The 22,517-nt window shown below is 37.7% G+C and overlaps 1 protein-coding gene across 12 annotated transcripts in view; it reads right to left on the reverse strand.

Annotated features, from left to right (window-relative positions):
• The window catches only part of LOC117300721 (protein scribble homolog), a 122,033-nt gene that overhangs the window by 61,239 nt on the left and 38,277 nt on the right, over positions 1-22,517 (reverse strand). For all 12 annotated transcript variants that reach the window (XM_033784485.1, XM_033784492.1, XM_033784488.1 and 9 more), the window contains exons 4-8: positions 16,867-16,956; positions 5,714-5,909; positions 2,560-2,704; positions 2,287-2,359; positions 392-521 (exon numbers count right to left, since the gene is read on the reverse strand). In XM_033784485.1, coding sequence (XP_033640376.1) covers positions 392-521; positions 2,287-2,359; positions 2,560-2,704; positions 5,714-5,909; positions 16,867-16,956 — 634 coding nt within the window. The remainder of the gene's footprint in view (positions 1-391; positions 522-2,286; positions 2,360-2,559; positions 2,705-5,713; positions 5,910-16,866; positions 16,957-22,517) is intronic.

Genomic DNA, 22,517 nt, shown 5'->3' on the forward strand with positions numbered 1-22,517 from the left:
GCCAATAAAAACATTCTTTTAATCTTTCTCTGCTCCCTGGGGAGTATGCAGCACCAGGCTGACGTGGCGCTATGAAGGCATTATCAACCTCTATCGTTCAAACAAAATTGTCTGATAAAGCAGCTCTTTGAAATTTTTGTCCCAAGAATATATTACACAGATCTGCTTAAAGCAAAAAACATTGCTTGACAATTTTCTGCTCAGCAGAAAAATGAGCAGGATACCAGTCACAAACTGTACATGTGACATGGCAGTTTAGCTGGTAACCTTATTCCCGTAAGCATAATTTTGTTGCGCTTAGCTACTGTTTATGCTTAAGCAGCTCTATGAAACTGGGCCCTTTGGTTGAATGGGGACGTAGAGGGGGCCCCCAAGGTAATTCTTCCCTTACCTCCGGTATTAAATGGATGAGTCTGTTACGGTCCACGTTAAGATTGTTGAGTCTGGACATGTTCCCAACGGTCGCTGGTAGCTCCTGGATGATATTCTCGGTCATTATCAACTCTGTCATGCTCTCACATCTACACATCAAGAAAAGACATCACAAATACACATCAGCAAATTACTGGGGTGAGAGTCACTGCTTGTCTCGCTTTATATTCTGCTACCGCAGAGTAGAATTTCGGAATTGAGAGACTCTCAGTTCTGAAAAGAACTATCCTGCTTTTTAACTACTACCTGGGCTGAAGATAAACATCGGCAGGGACTAGTATTTTAGCTTCAGTGGATTGAGAGGACTTCTATTGACCCAATTCACCTGTCGTCATCATCAAAACAAATCTTGGATGCGCCATTTTTGGTGGTCAATGTCAACGTGTGTTAATCAGAGAAGTGCGCATTTTAGGCGACGCAGCGTTTACACGTAAACCTATTGACCACCAACATGGTGAGCGTGGCATCAGTCGCTGCGAGTGACGCGCGTGCAAGGGGTCAATAGATCTAATGAGGAACATTGAAATGATGGCGTTTCCCCCCTTTGGTAACCCCTGGAGTTATAGATTTCAAGGAGATTTTAGGAACAGTATCCCCAACACTAGAGAAGTAGATCTATTTTTTTTTTTTTTTCTTTTTTTTTTTTTTTTACGTCTGAATTCAGATAAACATCAGGGCCTAATTTCATAAAGCCGGTAAGCACAAAAATTTGCTTAGCATGAAATTTTTTCCTTGATAAAAACATGATTACCAACCAAATTGCCACGTGATTTTAAGGATAAGCAAACAACAGCTGAATACCAGTATCAAGCAATATGCAACAAATGGAAATTTGGTTGGTAATCCTGTTTTTACCAAGGAAGAAATTTCATGCTAAGCAAATTGTTCTGCTTACAGGCTTCATGAAATTGGGCCCTGATATTTCTCATCCCTGACATTAGTTCCCCTCAACTGCAGCTGCAGAGTGACCCTAAACCTTTTCGTTCTGTTTTCATTTTTTTGCAGAACGATAGTTCACCACTGGCAAAATCAGTTCCCGACCACCCTGAACCTCCCCAAAGTGTTGGTTCACCTGCTACACAATTGAATCAATTTACAATGCACAGCTCTATCCTCTTCCTTTTTCGTTCTGGTTTAAAAACCAGGGGTGATAGTCATTTCTAACGAAAAAGTCTGAAACTTGGATACAAATTCAAAGGTATGTTGAAATGATGGCATTTCTACTATTTGGTAACCCCTGGGGCTATAGATTCCAAGGAGCTTTTGAAAACAGTATCCAAAACACTAGAGATGCAGACCAAAGAGCAGGATTTCTTTATTTGTGGAAACAAATATTGTCAAATTTTCTTCACTAGGCCGACATAAAAAGTCTTAACTCAGCCAAAAGTCTGAACAATCTCATCCCTGATAAAACAATACATGTAGAGTCATTGCTGACAACAGAAGGAAGAAATTACACAATGTATGATCCAAATTTAAGGATGTATTGAAATGATGGCATTTTCACCTGTTGATAACCCCCCTGGAGTTAAAGATTTCACAGAACTTTTAGGAACACAATCATCAGCAATTGAGAAGTAGATCAAAGAGCAGGTTTTTTTTGACATGTGACAAAAATAACAGCTGATTATCTTGACCAGGCTGACTTAAAAAGTCTGAATTAAGATAGAAGACTGAAATTTCTAACACCTGAATAAAACTCGGCTTTCTATAGGGCACTTTCATTACATGAAGGGCAGCCTAAAGCACTGTCTTTGAATTCTTGAGGAGGGCTTGCCGTGACTAACACAAAAGAAGCTTGCCCTGGGCATCCGGAGGCTGCCTTAGGAGTCTAGGTACATGTACAACACTTACCCTCCGATAGAAGAAGGGAGAGCGACGATCCTGTTCTGATCCAACTTCAGGATGCTCAGGTGTTTCAGCTTGCCTGCGGACAAAACACAAATAACAAACACCCCATCAGTCTAATGATAATGATAGTAGAATACATCCCTTAAAAATAATTCTGTCTGAAATGTCATATTTGATGAGAAATAAATAAAACTAATTTCCCGTTTGGAGTTTATCGCTCAGTGAGCATTTCATTCATATACTGTAATGTTCCTTTAAGCTTATAGTACAACTTACCAATTCCCTCAGGCAGTTTCTCAAGGCAGTTTTGCGAGAGGGTCAGATCCGTAAGACTCTGGAGTCCGCTAATCTCATCTGGTAGAGTCTCCAAACTATTCTCAGAGATGTCCAGAACCGTCAGTCTCGTCAGGTTTCCGATTTCCTGCAAGAAATTAAAGATAATAATTTCGTACTTTTAAAGGATATATTTGATTGGCCTGGGCCTACAAGATCAAGAGCACAGACCATACACCTTATTACAGATAATCGGTAGGCACGTGTAAGGCGTGGAATCATGCTTGATCGAGCATGCACCTCATTTCACGCCTAATGTGCGCGTACCGATTATTTGTGATTATAACACTCCTCTTGCTTGTTCTGTATTCTGGTTGGCTGAAACACGGTCACGTGGGATGATCGCATGCGCGTGTTTTGCGGGAACTAGTACCCAAGTGATAGTGCCCGGTTACAGCGCCCTCTCTTGACTTGAGCCGTGAGCTGTAACTACAAAACTTCCTTTCTTTTCCAGATTTCTGTTCTTATTTGACATTATTGAAGACCGAGCTGTGTTATAAAACACATATTGACTGGCATAATTCGGTAACTAGTGTACGTCGATTCCCCCTCGGGCATGTGAGTGTTCAGCCTCAGCATATAGGTCCCTCTTCTGGTCACTCAAAGTCCCTCGGGGAAATAGACATACACTAATTACCTCATTGCCAGTCAATATATGCATACTAGGTCCATGGTCTCCCTGATTCAGTGTGCCCTCTATAGTTTATCCATTTTTTTGGCCAAAAGGCAGTCGACTACTCACACTCGGGACTCAGCGCTGCATCAACTATTTTGGACCTTGAAATGGCAGACTTGAACGTGAAAAAAATTCACCAGTAAAAAAAAAAAGCGCAAAACACAGCAGAGAAACTACGACCTTGCTGCTTAATTGAAAGAAACACCAATCATGTTATTTTAACAACTTTTTTTGGTCATCAACTTGTCAACCTCTTTCCCCTGATACGCTGTAAAGATTTTCTCCATGGCCAAACTGCAGAGGATGCAGCTACGTCTATGACTGTTGCTAACGGTGTTGCTGAGGACATTCCAGGGTTTTCCCCATGGACAAGCTACATGTAGTGCAGAGATTCTGATATATTGCTTGATTTGCGTGCTGATATGCTCCCCCCCCCCCCAACCTACAGTAGGGCTTCTGCAACCAAGATAAACACCAAGAAGAAGACCTTAAGACCTTCCAAAGACCTAGTTTCAATTCAGAAGCTTCGTGCAAACTTCTATAAATCTTGCCCAGAATGCCCCCAGTTTTGTATTTAAAAAAAATGTATAAAAACCTGGGGAGAGAACCAGGCATTCTAGACTATCAAGACACTTGACACTATTGGTAATTGTCAAACACCAGTCTTCTCACTTGGTGTATCTCAACATATGCATTAAAATAACAAACCTGTGAAAATTTGAACTCATATGGTTGTCGAAGTTGTGAGATAATAATGAAGAAAAAAACCCATTGTCACATGAAGTTGTGTGCTTTCAGATATTTGATTTCTAGACTTCAAATTCTAAATCTGAGGTTTCGAAATCAGATACATGGAAAAGTATTTCTTTCTCGTAAACTACATTACTTCAGAGGGAACCGTTTCTAATAGTGTATAAATACTATCAACAGCTCTCCATTGCTTGTTCAAGTAATGTTTTATACTGATAATTATTTTGAGTAATTACCAATAGTGTCCACTGCCTTTAACCATTCTCTTTTGCATTCATAAGTAACTTCTTATCTGTAAATTCTCAAAGTCAAAGCAACCCATTCATCAAATTAAAAAAGTCGCATACTACTGAAAACAATAATGAACAGTTGTTTTTGCAACATTCACATAAGGCTTGATTTGATTGCAGCAATACAGAAATAAGCAATGGTGGCTTAGGGGATCTTTAAATAACATTGATGTCAACTTGGACAGTAATTCACCACAAACAAAAACAATTCACTAGAGGATTGGTCGCGAGATGGCTACATGTAAACTAGATGCAAAAGTGGCTATCCTTGGCAGACTGTAGAGGAAACGCTGTTTTGCAAACCACCCATATTTCATGCCTGTAGGTGGATAAATTAAACCCCACCCACAATAAAAATACAAAAATAAATAAAAAGTGTTTCAAGGCAAGTTTCTGTTGTAAAGGGAATTTCTTAATCTGAAATGGAACTCTCTTCCCACAACATGCGGAAAAAACTCCAACAAAACGCGATACTTAAACAGATCAATTTCCTCAAGTTGACTTTTAAGCAATACGTGAAATTGATCTTTGTGCATGAAAACAGTTTCACAGAAAGATCTAGGTGGTGAAAAAGAAGAAATGTACACATAAAAACCACAAGATTCAATTTCACTTTGCTACTGGTTGTTCCAAATACTGGGTCAAATTTCAATGGAATGCGAAACCTATACAATTTTTATGTCACTGCTGCATTTGTTGTGAGATCTACTATTGGCTTTAGCATCATACATAGTTGACCTAAATGTGTACGTAATGTAAAGGCACAATGAAAAGGGTAGCTCTGCATTGCACATTGTACTTTGTACTTGGCATGTAACGCACACTTTCGGTTTAAACAAAAATCCTATTGTTCTCAATACAGTTTTAAAGATAAAATGTGGTTTTAAAAACAGCTACTTGAGCCAAAACTTTCTGACAAGAATGTTATTTAAACTTGTTTATAATGTGTTTGTTTATCTTTCAACTGTAATTTTGATATTTTACAATTTTTCATTATTACTACATATGTAGGCCCCACGTGGCTCAAAATAAATGCTGGACTGCAGGCCCGGGGCCAGTGAATTTGGCGTCAGTCCAGTTATCTTTATACCGACAAGTCCGGCGGTCTTATGTTGTTTTTTTTTCTATACAATCATATTATTATCATTTATTGATTATAATATCAATATGAAATGTTTAATCTTTCATTAGATAAATGCATTTCAATCTCAGTTTGAAAATTTTCTTGTTTTACTTCATGTTGTCAGATTATTTCCGAGCGTGGAACATACAACAACTCAACCAGTTTGCTCATTGCCATAGGTTTAGGAGCATGGGGGATGAGTTAATCGTAATGGCACCCTGTATTCTGCACATCATTGTGATGCTTGTTCTGACTTACCGGGGGTAGGCAGCTGAGAGCGTTGCAGTCCAGCCACAACTCCATCAGGTTCGGCAGCGCCCCGAGGGTCTCTGGTAGCTCCTCAAGCTCATTGCTGCCGAGGTCCAACAGCTCCAGACGCACCAAGAAGGACAGGGACTCTGGAAGGGTCTTCAGAAGGTTCTCCCGAAGCTCTAACATCTGGAGATGTGAGAGGCTGGACGGAAGAAAGAGAGAAAAGTGTTATTTACCAGCTGATGAAATAACACGCTTGATCTGGGTTCAATTTAATCTGAGCAGTAGGTTTCCGTGTTTAATAACCTACATTGTATAGACTGAAGAACAACAGAATTTGTGTTTTTTTTTTTAATGAGATAAAGCCTAACATCACAAGGTCGTACAGCCACTTTAAGGTGGGGACTACACTTAACTGATTTGAGCTGTCAACCCAAATCAACTGCTACCAGGGGCCAATTTCATAGAGCTGCTTAAGCAACCAAATTTGCTTAAGCACGAACATAGCTTGCTTATTTTACACATGTTACTGGCCAAAATTTCATACCATATATATTGTTTGTGACTAGTATATAGCTGTGGTTTACTTAGCATAACAATTGAGTGGAGTTTTGGCCGGTAATCTGATTTTACTAAGCAATGATTTTTTTGCATAAGCACAATTTTTTGCTTAAGCAGCTCTATGAAATTGGGCCCAGTGGCACTTGCCACCTACTCCTTGGGCTGAAACAGGGTTACCCTTCCACAGTCTGGAGCCTGGCTGGTAGTGCAGAATGCACTACCTCCCTAACTTTTTACAATTATGATTACGTGCCTTGCTCAATGACACAAGTGCCATGACCGGGATTCGAACCCACACTCTGCTGCTGAAAACACCAAAGCTTGGGCTCGTTAACCTAGACAACTAGACTTTAAGATTCAACGCCTCGCCAAGAAATGCCTCCACTCAAATAAAGCAGATGTTTTCGATCAGTTCTCTCCCAGCTCAGGAAGCTTTCAATGGCTGTTCCTGGCTTCCAACATGCAACTTTGCAGTAGTTGAGATTATTTTTGCCATCCATCTTGCATCAGACACAGAGGTCAGCTACCAAAACAGGGATAATTAATAACAACAGACAGTACAGACATGACAGCCGATCAGTTTGGTTGTTTTAATTTATTTTGCTGAAAAAGGGGTTTTCTATATTAAAATTTCAGTCTTTTATTTCAACCCACCCATCCACAATTTTCTGAATGGCCCTTTACCAGCAAAAATACGCAAAGTGATTCCTACAACTTTTGCCTACGATCTGTTTGAAATAACGCCAGGACCTCAGGCAAATTCCAACAAATCGACATAGATGCTCCTCTATGCAAAGCCGCAGATCCTTCATCATCAATATCACTCCAAAAATTACAATACAGGAATTTTAAATTTTGGAAAAGAAGAAAATAAACATAAGGACTCAACGAGGAAATAATGTCGTCCAAATACTCCAGATTACGTTTGATTTAAATTCCCGTAGGCAATAACAGCACCTCCAAGCTTTAAGTGTGGTGTGGATTACGTATCTGAGATTCTGCATTGGATTAAAATGAAATAAACATGATGGAGAATGATATACACTACGCTTGCCATGGCATCAATTGTGCATCATAAGCATTAGAATATTTGGCATTAAAGGAATGGTACAGTACAGATACTGTTTTTGAATGGTAATTTTAATCCAATTACATGTATGTAGAAACATAAGCCATATTCTTTGAAATATGGACCATTTGGATTTTAAGTGACATTCACGCAATAATGGCGGAATTTGCATGATATTCCAGAAAATTTACAGAGTTCATTGCAAAATGATGTTCGGAACTTTTTCATTCATGAATATATCAGGGTCTGAATTTCTGACTTACAAATGGTTCATATAATAAAGAAGATGCTTGAAGTACAAACATCATCAGGTATTACATGTACATGTATCTTCTTTGGTTATTGGAAGAGTACGTTCATTTCAATCCTCTAGTTTTCAAAAAATATATTATAAAGGGATCAATGGTTATTGATATAAACGCCACGCACTCAACAGCCAACCTCTCCCATAGGGCCTTTATATACAAACATTAGATTCACGCCTATGATTATAAATTGCACAAATCAAGAAATTGTGATTCAGTAACTAGTCAACAATAGTTCAAATCACCTATTTAGGTTTCTACTGCCACATCAATTAAAATGGAGGACAAACAAAACACCCATACCCGAGGTAACCTTTAACCCCCACGACAGCACCAGAACGCATCAGGGTACAGTTTCCCATCACATCTCCCTCGGCCAGGAAACTTAAGATCCCAATCCATTTCCGGCGTATCTATTTTTCTCCCCACGCATATTAGACTTCGACAATTTTCTTTTCCTTTCAATGAAACTCAACCCTCAGAAATACATTATATATTTTTCTGGTCTGCCTCGAGTGGAAAAATAACAACTTGACAGCAGTCACTGCACGGACATATAAGATCTACTTTTTCTCTTTAATTTTGTTTTCTCTTCTTCTTCTTTTTTGGAGTCAAAGATAAATTGAGATAGCCCTATGAAACCTTTAAAGGCACTGGACACATTTGGTAAAAGTCAAAGAGCAGTATTCCCACTTGGTGTATCCCAACATACATGTATGCATAAAATATCAAACCTCTAATAATTTGTGCTCAATTGGTCGTCAAATTTGCAAGAGAATAATGCAAGAAAAAAACACCCTTGTTGCATTACAGCTCCCCATTGCTCGTAATACAAATTCAGTTTTTATGCAACGAATTATTTTTAGTATTTACCAATAGTGTCCTATGCCTTTAAAGGTTCGCGAAAAAATTAAGCTATTGAGGTCAAATCTGTAACGGGTGCAGTGGGTGCAGAGGATTTTAAAAACGTCTTCCGTGCCTTCTCACAAGACGTTGACATTTTAGTTGAGGCGCTGGGGTAAATAACACCTAGGCATAATTTCCACTGATGCTTATAAACGGAGGTGTAAAGGTGGAGGAAATTTTGACATGGGGGGGGGGGGGGGGGGGGGAAGAATTCACCGTTAATAATAGGGAAACGGTTTTTGGGTTGGTAACTGTACATGCACTTGATTTGATTACTGTAGAGGATATGTTACAAGTCATTTCACTCTGTGCATGGCAGGCTAGGTACTGGTAAATCTCCAGAGCTGACAACTTCACAATTTAATGAAAGTTCCTTCAGCCCCTTAAACATAGCAAAGTTTAAGGTAAATGACCTAAAATTGAAACTTTCTTTTTTTTCTTTTTCTTTTTTTCCTGTAAACAAACTATGGAAGTATTTATATCATAAGCCAATAAACCAAGAAAGACAAAATCATGTAAGTGAACATTTTTTTCAGCATCTCCACATTGAACGCCTCTTTAAATGTAGTTAGCATAGCGTCCCTTCATACCCTTTTTTGCAGAGCGGGTCACATTTGCATCTTGCAATCAGGAAGATTTTGTACAACAATCAAAGAGATATATTTTTGGTTTACGGGTAACACCATGTGTGTGTGTATACTTTCTGGGAAGATTATGTGCTTTTGAAAACTTGCCTGACCCCGGAGCAGATTTGAGGGAATTCGGGAGAGATATAAAAAATTACATTAATAGTGCAATTGGGAAAAAGTTTCCATATTCAGGGAGATTGCCAAATTTGTTCATAAAAAAAAACGTGGAAAGATTGGTTTATATTCAGGGTACTTTCTGCATAATCAGAGAGAGTTGGCCACTATATGAGATCTCTGAATGAAAATGGCAGACCGTGTTGGTTCACAAAGCAAAAGAAAAACCAGACAATATCAAGACATATTTGTGTGGATTATTATATTTTCAACTTTTAAACCATCTTTCCCACCAAATTCATTTAATTACAAACACTTTTAACAGCCAAAGTCGCCCAATCCCTCAAGTTTAATTCTTAAATTTGTTTTTGCCAATTAATCGCACCTGAAAGAAATCTTCATAACACACAACACCGCATACTGTATATCTTGCTCAACTATAAAGATCTGCTTAATAAATATTTGTTAAAACGCCACCTCTACCCCCCCCCCCCCCCCACCACAACTATCCACGGTCATCACCGGCGCAAACTGGCAGAGCTAATGCGATCATTTGATACGGCGCGGTCTCCGCTAATGTGTAGCCTATCAATGATCATTATCAACTTCAATCGCGACGGACAAACAACGGGATTGATTCGATTTCAGAAAAATTCTGTCACTCGGTGGAAGCTTTCCTTTACACCCCTGAACGAGCCAATAATGAAATTCATCAGAATTTATGTTTTCATCTCTCTTTCAAAAAAAGTTAATTCACCATGCAAATGTGAACAATTAAACTCGATGCTGTTAATTAACGATGGAATTTCTCGAACCACTTTCTTTTCTTTTTAAAATTAATTTTGGGTCAGTGGTTATCCCTGTAAAGTCAACCACCAATTATAATTTCCTTCTCTCTCTCCCTCTCTTTTTAATAAATAAAAAATGAGATTAACAGCACTTGGCGGAAAATATAAAGTAAATAAACTTATTTCAGGCCGAGGTATTATTTCAATTATTTGTTTTTGGATGAGTGGTTTCTTTGATAAAACTTAATTATCAGATCTGTAGGGTGAGCTTCTTTAAAACATATTTATTTTTTAAAGTGAATATTTGACTAAATATATATTTTCTGTGATACATTAGTATCATCGAAGCTTGCTCACAGAAATGAATGCGATTTTCTACATGTATAATAATTTTATTATATATTTTCATGATTGATTTAAAATCCTGTATTTAGGAGAAATAGTGGCAACTATCTAAGAGTGACATGACATCATCAAAGTGTGCTCACAGAAATAATTGGCTTTATAAATGTATACATGTGATTTCCTACAAAAATAAGAACTTAATTATACATTTTTATGATTGATTCAAAATCCTGCAGTTAGGGGAAATAGTGACAGCTATTATACAATGTAGGCGTTTGAACTTTTAATTTGTGTATCAGACCAGAGTTGTTTTTTAAAGGACAACTTTTCCAGAGGACAACTGTAATCGCTTTGTACTTTATTTGTATGATTTATTTCTATATTAATATGGCATTTTCTTGACATACATGTAGCCAAGCAGTCTGGCATACACAGGACTCAAGCTCAAGCGTTTCTATTCAATCTGCAGTGTTGGTTTGAGTCCCCGGTCTTGACACTTGTGTCTCTAAACATGACACTTAACAATTATTGCTCCGTCATTCGGATTGGACATGAAGTTGCAAAGCCTGTAATGTGTAATGTGCATAAAAGAACTAAACACACTTAACGTTAAGAGAAGGGTTTTGCCCCTGTATTTTCTGGAGTAACCACTTTGAGACACTCGGAGAAAAAGCACTATATAAAAGAACCGAGTATCATTAATGTTCTTAATGAATGTTGATTTGTATGACTTACAAGGTGCAGAAAAAGAAAGAAATGTTCACATTAGTCAAGAAGAACAAAATAAATTGACAAGAACCAAACAGAGACGAATAGGGGATCCTGAAATCCTGGTAAAACCACAGACTTGAGATAACTTTGACCACCATGCCCCAGAGGTCGGTCATAAAAAAAAGTCATGACGAACAAAATGAATTGAAAATAGGTAAACGAGGACGAATGAACGAACCTGAAATCTGTCACAAAATAATCCTGATAAACCCCAGACTTGGTTTAACTTTGACCACTTGGGTTAACTTTGACCATCAATGTCAGAGGACAACTGTCCGATAGGAACCGTTCCTCATCGTTTAACATCCTCAATTAGAAAGCCGACAAGTGCTTAACGCTTTAGTGCTTACAACTTCGGACAAGCCAGTCAGAGCGCTATGATTTATTAATCAGGATCGCACACTCGCTGAAATTGCCAATCATGAATTTGTGATTGGCGCATTTGTGGATACAACACTTCCAGCTGAAGCAGTAAATCATTGGGATCTTAGCGCTAGAGTGTTCTGTCATGTATACGATACTTGGGGGTTTACCCTCCCGCTCTTACCAATAGGGCTAAACTCTTTCAAGCCAAGGTTGTTCAAGTACAAGTACATACGATCTATCTTTATGCACTTGAAAAGCGCCATTATCGTGCGTAAACGCTCTTTTTTTTGTATTCAAAAAGTGTCATTAATCGTAAGCCCTCTTAGCAAAAGGGCTTAATTTTTCACTTGTAAGGTAGTTCATGTACAATCTGTTTTATGCACTTGAAAAGCGCAATTATCATAGGTGTATGATTTTTTTTTTTTTTTTTTTGGTACTCAAAAAGTGTCATCAATCGTACACAACCCACACATATTAGCACAAGAGCACAAGAGCACAAGAGGACATTACCACTCGGGATATACTGTTGGCTTTGACTTTGAGATGTAACAAGGCAATGCAAACCAGCAAGATGGATTTTGGTTGAATCACAGGGAACTTTGCGATGGAGGAGTAATGTACATACATGTAGTGTACTTGGGGGTTTCCCCTCCCCCTCTTAGCAATAGAGCTTTAAAGACACTGGACACTATTGGTAATTGTCAAAGACCAGTCTTCTCATTGCACTTGCTGTATCTCAACATATAATGCATAAAATAACACACCTGGGAAAATTTAAACTCAATTGGTCGTCGAGGTTGCAAGATAACTATGAAATAAAAAACACCCTTGTAACACGAAGTTGTGTGCTTTCATATTCTTGATTTCGAGACCTCAAAATTCTAAATCGGAGGTCTCTAAATCAAATTCGTGGAAAATTACTACTTTCTCAAAAACTACGTTAATGCAGAGGGAGTCGTTTCCTACAATGTTTTATACCATAAACAGCTCTCCAATGCTCGTTACCAAGTCACTTTTTAAGTTAATATTTGTTTTGAGCAATTACCAAACGTGTACCTTCCCTTTTACTCTTTCAGAGCCAAGGTCGCACTGTACAATCTATTTTATGCACTCGAAAAGCAGCATTATCGAAAGTGTATGATCTTTTTATGTACTCAAAAGTACAATGTACTGTAAGACCCATGATATTCATGTACGTGTTATCACAAGAGGGCATTATCACTTTGGGCGTACATGTAGGATGTGCAATTTTAATATTTCAAGCGATGCGTCGTTATATTTTCTTTCAACTAATGACAAAAACATTTCTTACAACTAATGACCAAAACATTCTAACAGCAAAACAACATCCACAAGAGAGAGGGAAAAAAATTTGAAAAGGAAACGGCTAAGAAAAACAACAAAACGATGAAATCCAATCAGATAATTGATTTAAAAAAACATGGGAAGAGCAGCAAAAAGTAAATAGAATTTGAGCATTGGAAAGGGAGCCAAAAAAAAAGCTTTGTTAAAAATGGTAAAAATTAACAAATATTGTTATTATAGTAGATGAGATATGTTGTTTAGCCATGATTCTTCTGATTCCAGCTACATGTACATGTATGTACACGCATTTTGTGTTAATCTACACCATTGATTGGATCCAGCGATGCGAGTAACGTACATGAGTACATGGGTACATGTACACAAGTCACAATTATGATATAATTTTTTATACGGGTTATGACTACAGACCCAACAACATATGGTGAAGATTCATATTGTCACGTTCGGAAATGAAACCAACCTGTCATTCAAAAACCACCTGGAGGGTTTCTTAAATGCAAAGTATACTTTGGGTTTTTGGGACCATTTGATTGTTTTAATCCTACTTAAAATGTAGATGTATGCACTTAAAGGCATTGCTAATTGTCAAAGACAAGTCTTCTCACTTGATGCATCTCAACATATGCATATATAATAACAAACCTGTGAAAATTTTAGCTCAATCGGTCATCGAAGTTGCGAGATAATAATGAAAGAAAAAACACCCTTGTCACACGAAGTTGTGTGCTTTCAGAAGCTTGATTTCGAGACCTCAAATTCTAAACTTGAGGTCTCGAAATTAAATTCGTGGAAAATTTCTTCTTTCTCGAAAACTACGTCACTTCAGAGGGAGCCGTTTCTCACAATGTTTTATACTATCAACCTCTCCCCATTACTCATTACCAAGTCAGGTTTTATGCTAATAATTATTTTGAGTAATTACCAATAGTGTCCACTGCCTTTAATACCTGAAATAGCCAGTTTCGCCTTCAGTCAGGAGAAATCAAATTTACACATTGTAACCAAGTCAATGTTCCCAGATATTAATCAAATTTTCCAAGCAAATGGATTCCATTGTGAGACTGTCACATGCGACCTCATAAAAATTGCATCTCACAAAAGAAAGTCGTCTCATTCGAAGAAAGATGGGTCACCAGAATGCCATGTTAATGTCATTCGAGGTGTTTCAATCAAACATACTTTAAAGAATGTTTGTACTTGTTATTATTATTTTTTATTTCAGACAGACAAATGTTTCGCTTGTGACTCGTTTTTACCCACTCATTCTTGCTAGGGAGACAACCTTGTTACACAATATTTTCTGATTTGAAAACAATTTTGTGCATTGAAATTATGCGTCACACATTTTCAAAAATGTTGTTATTAGTGGGACATAGTCCTCAGTCCCCCCCAAAAACATTATTTTTCCCCTCCAAACATGCTGTTGGATTTTGATGGGCTGAGGCAGGCAGACTAGGGTTCTAAACAATAGGTCTTGCAGCTCAATGAATATTTTTCAAAAATGCTTCATTTAATATTTTTACCAACACAACATAAACTTGGGTGTGATCCCGGCAACACAGCAGTTACATGAAAATGTTGCATAGCTTCTGACTGGCAACCCCGAACAAAGATATTGACAAAAAGGGAAACGGCCAGAATTAGGGTTACATGTACAGTAGATGGCGTGGCATATTGATCAGATGGTCATAGTTTCAAATCCCGCTCTAGTCATTCTTTTAATATTTGTTGAACTTTAAGGAGGAAGTTGGGACTTAAGAGCTTTGAAAGCTTACAGCACTATAATCCAAAATAGATGTCCCTGTTGTTTTTTGTATGCGCCTTGAATGGTTTTCCGGAGATGTGCACATTTATTATAAGCCCATATTATTATTAAAGGAACACGTTGCCTAGTTGGATCGGTCGAGTTGGTCTTTGAAAAGCGTTTGTAACCGTTTGTTATAAAATGCTTTGGTTAGAAAGATGTTTTAAAAGTAGAATACAATGATCCACACAAAGTTGCCTCGAAATTGCGCGGTTTTCCTTTTTTTTGAGAACTAACACCGTCTGCCATTTATGGAAGTTCAAAATTTGGCTCCCATAAATGGCCGACCGTGTTAGTCAACGAGGTAAAAGGAAAACCTCGCAATACTTGTGTGGATCATTATATTCTACTTTTAAAATATCTTTCTAAACATGCATTTTATAACAAACGGTTACAAACGCTTCTCAAAGACCAACTCGACCGATCCGGGGCAACATGTTCCTTTTAAGACTTCTTATAATAGCCACTTGACTGCACGGACTTGCTTAATTCTTGTGTTGGCTACATTAAAATTATGACACTCCCAGCCCAGCCTTCTTCATTTCATTTCATTTCATTTCATTTATTCTGGTTCTGAAGCCAAGAACTCTCACTAAAGCAAGAAGACAAGGAAGGAAGGTTCAATTTAAGATGTGGGAGGGAAACCCTACAAATCCATTATAGGGGAAACCCATGCTATCAGGTAGGGACTGAAAATAACTAAAAAATCCACATTGGCACCAGCCAGTATACCTTTATCACGCTGTCACCATCTTGGTCATGTTCCTTGTTTCCCATGACAGTAATGAACGCTGTTATTCATTGCCCATGGCACCAGACTATTATTTCGTCCAGCCTCAGTTTGGTTACAACGAGTTGGAATGGAGTAAAATCAAGATGACTACACACCGTGATAAAGGTATATTATGTCCAGAGAGTATTTCTAGCCATAAAATGAGCTAAATCTTAACTAGAGAGACAACTTGGACTTTGAGCCTTTATATAGCATGGCTCCAAAACTATTTGAGCCCTTCACAGGGTTATTTGTTGTATTTATATTCCAGCAATGAAAGTGATAGTAATTTTATAAAAATCCTGCACATCAACAACATCCAAGGTCATGAAATGTACACGGTTGGTTGCTGTAATGACGAATCGACTAGCCTGCACTTCATTTCTAACAGATCGCTTCCGACTGTCCAACCATGGGATATCCTATGGCAATGTTGCCAACCACCGAGGTCTTGTGCTGTGGCAACTGCATCGGGACTTGGGACTTTTTATCTGGTTTTTTTTCCATGAACTATTCTAGGGACATCCCATGCCATGATCGGAAATGTTGTAATGTTCATGAGGGACATGACAGATGTTGGGGATAGTTCGTTATAGGCACGCAGTGAGAAAAAAAAGAGTTAATTTTTTCTTTTATCAAATCTGTTCAGTAAAAATATCAACAGAAGATATGAAACAATTCTTAGTTTTGTGTCCACAAATTGGTACAACCTTGGCAAATTTTCTTTGTGGACATGACCTCTACTTTGACCTCTTTATACACATTGAAGGTCAAATCGTGTGGCCATTTGCTTGTAACTGTGATGTCATTCCACAATATGCTACATTTTAACACCCACTTCACAAAGAAGTGTATGGATTGAAAATGCATACAACAATTTAGTTTTTTTGTCCTTCAGGACTAGCTATAAATAATGAGTTCTTGACATCCGTTTCACATATGTTTTCTAAAGGCCAAAGGTCTCGTTAAAAACGTCCGATTTAGTCATCGCGATTAACCCATGAAAGGAGAGAATTTAGGTTAAATTATATGCAAAAATATGCCAACTTTGAAGCTGAAAGTACAAAGACCTGGACCCAATTTCATATAGCTGCTTTTAAAGAAGTAATTATACTGGTTCAAAAAATCCTTGCTTAGCAATAATGAGCAGGATACCAGTCACAAATTGTACATCATGGGTTTTTGGCTGGTAGCCATGTTCTGATTGGCATAATTTTGTTTTGCTTAGCCTAAATTTGTGTGCTTTAGCAGCTCTATGAAATTGGGCCCTGACCATGCGACCAAAGCGTGTTGCACTGACTTACCGGCAGGATACCATGATAGAAAATCATTCTCTTTCTAGAGACCATCCCCCCTTCCCAAACCCCCTATTTAGTGTAATGGTACTTGCCGCTAATACTTACTTTCCAATGTCTGTGGGTAAGTTTTCTAGGGTGACATCATTCAGTGTTAGGTGACTGAGGTTGTGTAGTTGTGTAAATCCAGCTGGTAATCTGCAAAGAGAAGAGGATTTCAACACTTTTAGTCAAACAACCTTTAAAACATTTTAGTCGTCCAGAGAAATATTACTACTATCAACTGATCTGAAAAAGGGGAAATTGAAAGTAACGAGAGAACCAATCGTAATACAATTAATAATAATAATAATAATAATAATAATAATAATAATAATAATAATAATAATAATAATAATAATAATAATAATAATAATAATAATAATAATAATAATAATAATAATAATAATAATAATAATAATAATAATAATAATAATAATAATAATAATAATAATAATAATAATAATAATAATAATAATAATAATAATAATAATAATAATAATAATAATAATAATAATAATAATAATAATAATAATAATAATAATAATAACATGCATTTAAATAGCGCTTAATACACTGGGCTTCTAAGCGCTAACATATAATGTCAATGTAGTGTTTCGCTGGTTACATTTGAAATAACCAAATTATGCATAATTATTAAGTCAGGCAGAAAACCTTTTTTTTTTTTTTTTTAAATGGTTTTGTTTGAGACTTTAGTTTAACTGCACGCTACCAAGTGTTGTTCACTTGCTGCAATGAACAAAAACCGACAGTGACTTTGGGATTTTGCAAGCGCTGTTTTCCCTTGGGTGTACCTAGTCCTGTGGTGCCCTGTGCTTTTGCTATGGGGGCCCTTTGCAAAGTTCCAAAATTACATTTGCCTCGTAGAAGTAACCCAAATCGGAGGAAAATAGCTGTGGCCCTTCAAGAGAAAACCTCAAGGCTTGTGAATGTACACGCACACCAGTTACACTCCTACGAACAAGCGCATCTTGTGTAAGCTACGACCACTTTAGAAGTCTGCAGGGCATGATCACGTTCGTGTACACGTACTACAAATTCATCTCGAACAATGGAACCGGCCAAGATCCATGTCGCCAAAAATGAAATGCCGTGTAGGGAAGTGTTTAATTTCACAGTCATACATAGCATCAAAAACCCAATCAGCCAGTGTAGCCGTACAACATCTAATTACAGCCCGACCTTGGCGGTAAACCACGCAATAACTCCACACACGCAATATTGAATTTTCTCAAAATGGATCGTTCATTCTGATTGTTGTTCATTCTGATTGTTGACTGGTAATGTTAACACTGTTTTTCAAATTACAAAAACAAATTTCATCAATTTACGCTTCGAGTACTTGCTGCTCGTTATATTAAATCAATCTAGAGCCTTCTTAAAGGGGAAAGTGCAATTTCAATCTGAGAAACTTTCCTGCATAAAACATTTCTCAGATTGTGTATTCAAATCACGGGTTATTCTTCCTGCGAGGGCATTTACCATTCAATATTTTCAGTGCTACCTCAAAAACGCTACCACTCTTTAAAGTGTAACTTTCACAAGTGAATCATTGTATTTATATTGGATTACAACACTCGAACAGTTCTACAAATCAAAGGTATACTTTGCCTTTCAGATGGGTACTGGTACATTATAAATGCTCCTCATTAGTTTTCTTTTTTCATAGCTATGCAAGGACAAATCGTTCACCATGGATGTTACACCTAGTGAGCATTCACATAATTTACGCCTCATTTTTTCCCTACGTGACAATTACAAATCCCGCCCTTTTGCCTTTAATTGTTGGCATGTTGCCTGCAGGACCGGATATTCGCCGCCCATAATGCAGTGTTGACTATAGACCCGGCGTAGAAACTTCCCCCCTTCCAGCAAGCCACTAATGTCAATATGCATTTCCAACACAGTAAAACCTCCGCAGCCGCCTACTTTGAACCTCTGGGTTGTACTGGAATGCCGACTATACATTTCCCGTTCTTAAGGAAGTAGGGGGTGGGGGGGGGGGTGATCGCCCGGGTATAATGCCAACCCCACTTGATCAAGGATCGGATAATTCTGTTTGGGGAGCCTAGGGGGGGGGGTAAGGAGGGGGATGGTGAGTTATCAATAATGCAAGTTGTGGGAGCATGTACGCTGAACGCCCCCTCGGCGCCCCCTGGGTCAGCCTACCACATGTCATTTTGCAATGTACTCGGGGAACGTGTGTGTTTAGTAATGTAGCTACTATGGCAGAGTGTTTGCCAGGACCCAATTTCATTACCCTGGCGAGGTCGACGAGTATTTGCTTTAACGAAAAAGCAGGGAACCAGTTGCAGCTATGGGAAATGAGATGGCATTTTTAGGCTGGTAACACGTTTCTAGCGAACTGGATATTTTTGTGTAATAAAAAGAGCGGCTTTGACCAGGGCCCAATTAAATAGAAAGCTGCTTACAGTAAGCAAATTTTTGAGCTGACTGTACATGTAGCAACCAAAAATTTGCTTTATAAGCATTGGTCATTTTACGCGTTCATCATTGATTTGTATTATGTCAATAATTTACATCCAGTATTAGTACCAAAAGGTTAGCATACCTTTTTGTGTACTCGCGGTTAGTAGCGATACAGTATGAAAAAGAAATTCGAGCAGTAAGCACAAAATCGCATTGCAACCAGTAACCTATATTTCTCACATACAAGGAATGTATTCCTTCGCAAATGAATTGTGCTTACCAGCTTTGTGAAATCAAAATTGGGGGTAAGCAAATCTGATTTAAATCAAACTATTTATTTATGCTCGTGGTTGATACAAATTGAGCCAGACAGTCTGTAATCAAACTGTAATTAATTGTCCACTTGTACAAGCTGAACGAACAAGGGTCTATAACTAGACTTGGCAACCTTTGCAACACTTTCCAGATTGTGATTGAGTAACTGGCTTACAGCCAACCATCGGACAATGATGTGTAAGTATGCATAAATATCTGCAATAAATACTCCCTGACAAACTTCTTTGCCAAGGCAAACATTTGAGTGAGACACCAGTTGCACCAATGTAAACTTAATGTCATTTTTTGATGGTAACCTACTTCTGTTAAGCAATACTTTTCTGTGCTTAGCAAGTTTTTGTGCTACAGGCTTTATGAAATCATGGAGGGAGGAAAAAAATATTGGGGGCCTGGAAACCGGCGGGACCTCAAATGGGGTATTGAGACCTACGACACTATATTTATTTGTTCAAAAGATGAATCATTACCTGAAGATGACCATTATGACACTGTGTGAATTATCTAAATGTGCAGCAATAACCAGGCAGATGTGAGTAACTAGCCATGAAAAAAAGAGGAAAAGAGAAAACCAGGCAAGCGAAAAAAGAGGAAAAGACAATGTCCTATACTTTTGTACACAGTAATTTAAGGAAAAAAGAGGAAAATCAAAACCAAAAACGAGGAAATCAGCTGAAAAGAGGAAGTCTCACATGCCTGAATAACAGTTCAATGTGTTGAAACAACTCTTACAAGTACAAAATGAATTCACAATCCTTCACCATCAAACACATTTCCGTTATACTAAGATTTTCCCACACACAGAGACACAAACCAATCTGTTGTATAAACATGGCCTACTTTATACAGACATGTAGTCAAACAACATAATATATTATTTTAAACCGTTGCTTCCCCTTCATCCAAGTCCTGCAATCTTGTGGATTTCTCCCCAAAAATTCGAAACAAGGTACAGTTTAAATTTTCGGGGATTTAATCATTCGCATTATTTCCTACATTGTCTCAAGCTTATTTTGATTGAGGTAACCAAAATAAGCAACAGTGGGGTTTTTCAAAATAAGAATGCTTCTTCCATGACTTTGATCGAATTTCAGATGGAAACATTCCCCCGGGGGATTCGTACCAGTTAAAACTTTATCAATTTCAGACTGCAACCAATCAATTTTGTTTTTGTTTCAAAGAGTATTTTAAACAGAAATATCTCTCTTGGGACATTGGAACTTCGTAATCAATTTTCAAGATTTCAAATTGAAACTTCCTGTTTAATCAATTTTTGTTTCCCCCAAATAATTTACCAACCTTTTACTTTGTCTTAGACAAGAAAAAAAAAAGACTTGCAAGTTCCCTTCTAGAGTTACAGAATTCCCACAAGTCTGCCGACCAGAGTCCAGTAATTTAAAGGAAAGGTATACGTTTGGTAATCACTCTTAAAATTCATGAAAATAACCAACTACTTGGTTAGAAGCAGCTTTCGATAGTATAAAGCATTTTGATAATCATTTCACTTCAGAGCAATGGGGCGATGGGAAAGTTGAACCAAACTTCAATCTGAGAAGGGTTTCTGTCAAGATAAAATTCTAAGATTGTGTATTCCAATCAAAGATTATTTCCTGAAGGAACATACATGTCACTGCTCCGGATTTCCGGCGATATTTTAAAAAAACGTGACAACTTTTACGAGGGAATTTTACACAGGTTAATTTTATTGTATACATGCTACATTCACACGGTCTGACTAAAACAGTTAAAGGGTTTCAAAAACCAAAGGTATAGGTTCCCATTAAAGGCAGTGGACACTATTGGTAATTAGTCAAAATAATTGTTAGCATAAAACCTTACTTGGTAACAAGTAATGGGGAGAGGTTGACAGTATAACATGGTGTGAGAATTGGCTCCCTCTGAAATGACATAGTTTTCGAGAAAGAAGTAATTTTCCAAGAATTTGATTTCGAGACCTCAAATTTAGAATTTTAGGTCTAGGAATCAAGTATCTGAACGCACACAACTTCGTGTGACAAGGGTGTTTTTCTTTCATTATTATCTCGCAACTTTGACGACCAATTGAGCTCAAATTTTCCCAGGCTTGTTATTTTATGCATAATTATCTTGAGACACAGCAAGTGAGAACACTGCACACTGGTCTTTGAGAATTACCAATATTGTCCAGTGTCTTTAAAAGCACAGGTCTGGTAAACACACAACTGCATGGATGAGAAATTTAAGACTTTTATCTGAAATCAAGTTCTTTTCTTAGTCTGCCTGGAGAATAGATGTTATTTTTCTTCAGATCTGAAGTTATCACGCTCTTTGATCTACTTTTCTAGCATCGAGATTGCTGTTCGCAGAAGCTTCTTGGAATCAACAACTCCATATACTAAGGTTGCAGGTACTATTTGTATGCTTTTACACACCAATCCATGATCATTATTGATGTCACAACACCAAAAACTTTTCTTTTTTCATGAGTTTTCCTTCAGCGTACATGTATTGCAGTTCAGAATACCGAACAGCCCAACAACCCCAGCAATCTCAGATGCCATAACGTATAATTATGGAGTACATGACGTGTCCAAGCATTGCAATGAAGTGATAATAGTCATATTGGAATGGACAGTCAAGTTGATGGATTTAATGATGACCGAATGATATGAAGAGGTGTTAAAACCCTTGGGTGATTGTACTGAAATTATTGTTTGTTGCTTCAATGTGAAGGATCGTGAGGCTGGTCATATTTTAGTAATCCTGATGGTCTGTGTTGAGCGACTGTCGGATTTGAGGTGAATTTTTTTGTCGGAATTGTGTCTTTGTTGCTCTTAATTTTAGGAGTAATTACAAAACCCAGGCCTGATACTTCACAGAGGCAATGAAGGTGATTGTGTTGGTGCCCTTGAAATGCGTCAGTAGAATTTTATAATTTCCTCATAGAGTACCCTTTA

Source organism: Asterias rubens, chromosome 16 (assembly GCF_902459465.1).
Source record: "Asterias rubens chromosome 16, eAstRub1.3, whole genome shotgun sequence".
NCBI lineage: Eukaryota > Metazoa > Echinodermata > Asteroidea > Forcipulatida > Asteriidae > Asterias > Asterias rubens.